Source organism: Callospermophilus lateralis, chromosome 11, assembly GCF_048772815.1.
Source record: "Callospermophilus lateralis isolate mCalLat2 chromosome 11, mCalLat2.hap1, whole genome shotgun sequence".
NCBI classification, from domain to species: Eukaryota; Metazoa; Chordata; class Mammalia; order Rodentia; family Sciuridae; genus Callospermophilus; species Callospermophilus lateralis.
In genome coordinates, this window is record NC_135315.1 from 25,831,521 (window position 1) to 25,837,683 (window position 6,163).

At 42.5% G+C, this 6,163-nt stretch overlaps 1 protein-coding gene across 1 annotated transcript; it reads right to left on the minus strand.

The window, feature by feature from the left end:
* Window positions 1-368: 368 nt before the first annotated feature.
* Window positions 369-6,160, minus strand: Mrpl27 (mitochondrial ribosomal protein L27). Its single transcript, XM_076869823.2, has 4 exons — window positions 6,087-6,160; window positions 4,146-4,277; window positions 3,810-3,877; window positions 369-754 (listed from the first exon to the last, which is right to left on the minus strand). The coding sequence occupies exons 1-4, from the start codon at window positions 6,124-6,126 to the stop codon at window positions 548-550; spliced, it is 447 nt and encodes a 148-aa protein (XP_076725938.1). The 5' UTR covers window positions 6,127-6,160; the 3' UTR covers window positions 369-547.
* Between the last annotated feature and the right edge of the window lie 3 nt (window positions 6,161-6,163).

The window sequence follows — 6,163 nt, forward strand, 5'->3', positions numbered from 1 at the left end:
ACTCAGACAGGCAGGGGCCTACTGTGTAGCCATCTCTGGGGCTAAAGCCTGCTCCTTTGCATGTGGCTTTAAGAGAGAATACAATTGTATTGCTTCCTCTATTGACCTCTCTCCCTCCCAGCACCCAGCACCTGGACTTTTAGGGGATACACAGGGAAAGTAGCTGGGATACCAAGCTCTCCTCTTTCTTTTCCTCTGGGAAATGGTGCCAATGTAACCCTCTCCTCAAAACAAAGCCCCCCTTTTCATTTCCTCACTCTGACAGGATTCCTTCCTGCTTTCTCCCTTTAGTGTGCACAAGAGAAGATGGGTAAGAACCAACAAAGCAGTAAGCAGCTACATCTAAGTTTGTCCCCAAACAGCACAGATTCGTGATTCCAGCAGGCTTTATTTAGGCCCAGGACAGGTCTTCCGAGTCTCCTGCAGAGTCAACTTCCAACAGACCTCTTCCTTAGAGGCCCTGTTGTAACCCTAATACTTGACTTCTGGTATCACCTTCTCCTGTCACCTGGGCTCCAGTCTCTGTTCCAAGGCCCCAACCAGGACTTCAAAGCATGTCTACAAGTTTGAAGGTGCCCTCAGGCTTTGCAGGAACAACGTGGACAAAAGTCTTGTAGAGCACAGCACCTTTGGGCAGTCTGGTGACCAGATCTACTGCCTCCAAGTTATTGGGATTGGGTACGTAGACTTCTTTAGTGTAGTGGACTATCCCCTCTTCCAGGGCATACAGGTACTTCCTCTTCCCCAGCCCCACCTGCAACACACAGACCTGGTTAGTTGGATCAAGAGCCAGGTGGTACATCCTAGAGCCTCCACATAGACCTCCCCCAAAGATTCAGGTCCTGGGGCTGAATGGTGAGGTTTAGAGAACTCCATGTTTCCCTTCCCACTGCTTAGTACTTTTTTGCCTTCTGCTCCATAACAGAGAGGAAAAAGAAAATTCCAACAGCCAAATCTGTTAGATGCTGTGTCAGAACGCTGCTTGGAAGCCACACTGAATGGTCCCAATTTCCCAGGGGAAATGCCTCAAATCATTGTCCCTATGAACGTGCTTTATTTAGACTTTAAAATACTTTAAAAAAATTGTCATATTAAACACCAGTCTAATATACATTTTCATTTATAGAAAGTCCAGGCTCTATGGAAAATATAGATCAATGTTTTATAGATAATGTATGTTAATAAAGCAATAATAATGTCAGCTAATACAGTACTTACTATGTGTAAGCACTACAGTAACTAATGTCTTTATTATTATTGTTGTATTAACATATATATTATCCAGGGCTGGGGATGTGGCTCAAGCGGTAGCGCGCTCGTCTGGCATGCATGCAGCCTGGGTTCAATCCTCAGCACCACATACAAACAAAGATGTTGTGTCCGCCGAAAACTAAAAAATAAATATTAAAAATTCTCTCTTTCTCTCTCTCTCTAAAAATATATATATATATAAAACATTGATTACACACACACACACACACACGTTTTATTTTGGTTTTGGTACCAGGGATTGAACTGAGAGGCACTCGACCACTGAGCATATCCCCAGCCCTATTTCATATTTTATTTCGAGACAGGGTCTCACTGAATTGCTCAGTACCTCGCTTTTGCTGAGGCTGGCTTTGAACTCACAATCCTGCCTCAGCCTCCCAAGCCGCTGGGATTACAGGTGTGTAGCACCATGCCTGGCAATTTATATTTATGAGAGAGCCTGAACTTTATATAAATGAAAATGTACATCAAACTGGTGTTTAATGACATACACAAATATATGTATACATACACATACACACAGATATGTATACATATGTATCAACTCATTTAATCCTGACCTTGTGAATTACGTACTATTCTCAGTCCCATTTTTCAGATGACAACTATTAAGCACTAATATCCTTGGCAATTTATTTTACTGTGTCTCAGTATAATACTAACTAATTTATAGGTCATCTTAAGGACTAAATGAGTTCATGGTCACCGAGAGCTTAGAATGCTATGAACTCAAAAACATGTTGGCTCTTACCACTGTTATTTTAGCAAGTTCCAAGAGTTCTCTAGCCACACATCCAATGTCTTTTAAATTCTAAAAAAATAAAGCTACTGCATTTGAAATCAATTCACATTCAAATTAGCATCTCTGAAATAATTACAGATTACTATCAGCCTTTCTGTGTCTATTAAAATTAGCAATAAATGAGCTGGTGGTATGGCTGAATGTGGAACATTTGGCTATTATCTGCTCCACAGCACTAGAAAACAAACAAACAAAAACCTCCTACCCACAACAAAGAGGTGGGAAGCTTAATTACAAAGGAAACTAAACTGAGGAAGGGTAGATGATTTTAAAAAAGGGGGGGGACTAAATTATTACTTAAAATAATGTGAAGGGTACAGTATAGTTCTGTCTTAACAAAGAACTCTTCTATCTCATGAACTAAGCCCAACCTGCTGAAATTGGAATCCCTGCCTGGTATGGATCTAATTTCTGACACACACACACAGTGAATTGTTTTTACTAAATTCAAGCTACCTTTCAACCACATAGCAAGTTTATGCAAAGAAAAATCTTAGAAATCATGAAAAATGAATAAATTGAACTTAATTTCCTAAGACTCAAAAAAAAAAAAAAAAAGAAAATATCTGAACTTACAAGGCATCTTACCCTCTAAGAACTGAGGACTGGAAAGGAGAACCAAAATGTTAGGCTAACGTAACACCAAGGCAAACACGGCTAGGCAGACTCCCTATTCACTACACTGCTTGTTGTTGTTTTATTCAAGTTTTTTTCTTTTAATATTTTTTTGGTTGTCAACGGACCTTTATTTTATCTATTTATAGATGGTGCTGAGAATCCAACCCAGTGCCTCACAAATGCTAGGCAAGCGCTCTGCCACCGAGCCACAACCCCAGCCCTTATTCAAATTTTTTAAAAAATATTTATTCTTAAATTTTAAGTAGACATCTTTATTTTACACTTATGTGGTGCTGAGGCTCAAACCTGGTGCCTCGTTCATGTTAGGCTAGCACTCTACCACTGAGCCACAACCCCAGCCACCATCATTAGTTTTTAACAGAAGAAAAATAATTTACTGAATTTGATTTTCTGAATTTAATTCTAAAAGCTCCTTTCAGTCATACAAAGGGAAATGTCTACTTTCTTAATTTTTTATTATTAAAAAATATTATTTTTGGTACTGGGGATTGAACCCAGGGGTATTCATCACTGAGCTAAATCTCTAGCCCTTTTTCTTTTTTAATTTTGAGACAGGTCTCCCCTAAGTTGCCCCAGCTATCCTCATACTTGTGACCTCCCTGCTAAGCCTCCTGAGTAGCTGAGATTATAGATGTGCATCACGATGCCTGGCTTAGAATTGTACATTATTAAAAACTTTTAAAAAAACATGTAACTTTTAAAAACATTTAAAACTTCCATCTTTGCATTACTATAGCTTAAGCATATTACTTCTCAGTGCTCAGGTAGCTGCAGTTGCCCCATGTACCAAATTATATAACCCACTCCTATTTCCCACTGAAAAGAAAATGAAACATAGGATGTGCAATCATCTAATGTTAGACAACACTGTTACTTGGGCCCTGCCACTCTCTTAAGTTTCTGGCATTTCACCTGTGAAATGGGGATGGATCCCACTTGACAGGGATTTGGTAAGGAGAAATGAGATAGTAAGGGCAGGAATAAGCACAATGCTTAGCATATGGTAAGTATCCAATAAATGCAACTGTTATCATTACTGTAGTTAGGGACAGAAAGGTGGTCCTAGAAAAAAGGGGAGGGTCCCCAAGCAACTCACGTGTGCACCTGGGTGCCAGCGAAATTGGCGCTGAGTCCCAAGGATGTTGCCAGCATGAACATAGTGACCTAGAAGAGAAGTCCACAAGTGTGGTCTCAGCCCCAGTGATATGACAGCACAGCAAATTTCTAGGAAAACATGTTGGCTGGCCCAAGTGTTGCATACCAACCTCTAAGCATGTCCCTCAACAGAAACAACTGCCAAATGGTCCAAGCAGTGCCCAATCCCCTACCCAGCAGCCTCTTCACTCTAGTTTCATAGCTAAAGTTCACACTTACTCAGCTTCAAGATACTTTAGCCTTAAACTGAAGTATGGAAGCTAAAACACATTCTCACCTTCCATTTTCTTGATGCCATAATGTTTGCCTCGTGACTTTCCACCAAGGTTTTTGGAGCTACCACCTGTCTTCTTGGATGCATTTCTGACAGCAAGAGTTATAGCTGGAGGAGGGCTCAACAGGGCTATAACTGCAGAGAAAACAGAAACACTGTTAGATCTTTCTCTGCCTCCATGGCCCATTTGCTAAGCTAAGAGGTGACAGGGGAAATAAGAAAGATGTGTGAGGGGAACAGAAATGCTAAGTGTTAGATTTCAAGGAATTCCTGGAAGTCCTTTGGCCTTCTCCCATAGCAGGGGACCATTCATTTCTTGTACTGTCTGGAGATTTAGTGCTGACTGAGGTAGGGGCATAGGAGTGTATATGTGTGCATGTACGCACTGGGAAGTGGGGTGTACAGACGTGGGTAGAATAGGAAAAAATTAATGGGGAAAAAAAAATCACATGTTCTGGATCCTGGCCTTTCAGTCCTACTGGAAAAAAAAAAAAAAAAAAACAAAGCCAGCAAGAGGACACCACAGCACTGCCTGTTTCAGAACTTCACTCACCCTCACACCCCATGGAGAGGCACAGCCAACCCAGACAGGCCAACAACAGGACACCCAGAGCAGCCTCAGCTGCAGCTTCCCCACCCTTTTGAAGCTATCCATTCACCCACTGCAACCAGATAACTACATTCAAAAAGTGCAATTGGTGGAGCACTGCTCCTACAGGCTTCTGGACACTTTAGCAAGTTGTTCCCTTTCTTCCCAAAATACATCAAACAGAAGTCCAACCAAGATCAATACAATGTAAAAAGTTAATCCGACCTCATCCTAAAGTGCTCAAAGGCATTTATTTTAAATTAATAAGAACAAATTCAAGGCCAAGAAGGTAGGGCATTTATTTTAAAAAGGACAATGAATTCAAACTCATACTAACATGGAAGCCTCGTGCTGTACGACAAACCTAGGAACAGCAGTCCTAGCTTTCAGATCTCCAGACTCAGTCATGGTTTGAGTACTATGCAAACATCTGTAGGGAAGTTTTTTGAGTGTCTGCAGCCTCTTTATCCAGCATTTTGGAAGCCTAGCTTTCTGAAGTTTTCATGAGAACAGAAACTAGCTGGAACAAAGGAGCACGGATAAGAATTAACAGAAAAGCCAGGGGAGAGTTGTGCAGGCCTGTGATCCCAGCAACTGAAGGGCCTGAGGCAGGAGAATCCCAAGTTTGACTTGGTAAGGATTTGGTAAGGAGAAATGGGATAGTAAAGGCCAGCCCTTTTTATTTGTAGATAGGGTCTTTGTAAGTTGCTAAGGCTGGCCTGGAAACGACTGGTCAGCCTCAGCCTCCCTAGGATTACAGGCGTTTGCAACCTCGCCCCGCCTCCTTTTGTTCTTTAGGTCTAAACCTCAGAGGTTTCCTTAGAGGACTTTCCTGACAATTCAATCTAAAAGAGGATGCACATATTCTCTTTCTTCATGGCACTTGTAAAAATCAACTATTTTACTGATATATGCTTACTGATCCATCTACTAGCAAGAACTGCCCGGCGGCTATAGACCATGTCTTCATATTTTCTTCTGATATTCTAAACACTCACCAGTGTCTGGCACAGAGAACGACCTAAATCTGTTTAACAAATGGATTAACTTTGTTTGGACTCAGTCCTTTCCATGGATAAAAGGATCCACACAAACCAAGAGAGGGGAAGCGGTGTGCCTGCGTCACCAACCGCCCAGGAAGTCCTCTCTCTGTGTTCCAGATAGAGGAAGGACACGTGCTTCCCCAACCCTCCCCGCCCCGCGCAGGAGCGCCCAAGACCTGTCACGTGATCAGCGGCAGCAACCCCCTCAACCCTCGCACGACCCCAACGCATTCAAGGCCACCCGGGGGGGCAGTTTCCAACTCCCGGCCTCCCTCCCGGTTCTCCCCGAAAAGACTACAGCACCCCACTTACTAGTTGCCCGCGTCCTCAGCGCCAGAAGCGCCGACGCCATGATTGCCTCACACTCGCTTCCGGTCTTGGTAATCTGC

What these genes read in the sequence shown, in the direction of transcription:
- Mrpl27 (XM_076869823.2), bottom strand. Translation starts at nt 6,126, where the DNA reads ATGGCGTCGGCGCTTCTGGCGCTGAGGACGCGGGCAACTA. An exon ending in GCTGAGGACGCGGGCAACTA is followed by an intron (nt 4,278 to 6,086) that starts GTAAGTGGGGTG and finishes TTTTCTCTGCAG; the next exon opens with TTATAGCCCTGTTGAGCCCT. An exon ending in GCTGGCACCCAGGTGCACAC is followed by an intron (nt 755 to 3,809) that starts GTGAGTTGCTTG and finishes TGTGTGTTGCAG; the next exon opens with GTGGGGCTGGGGAAGAGGAA.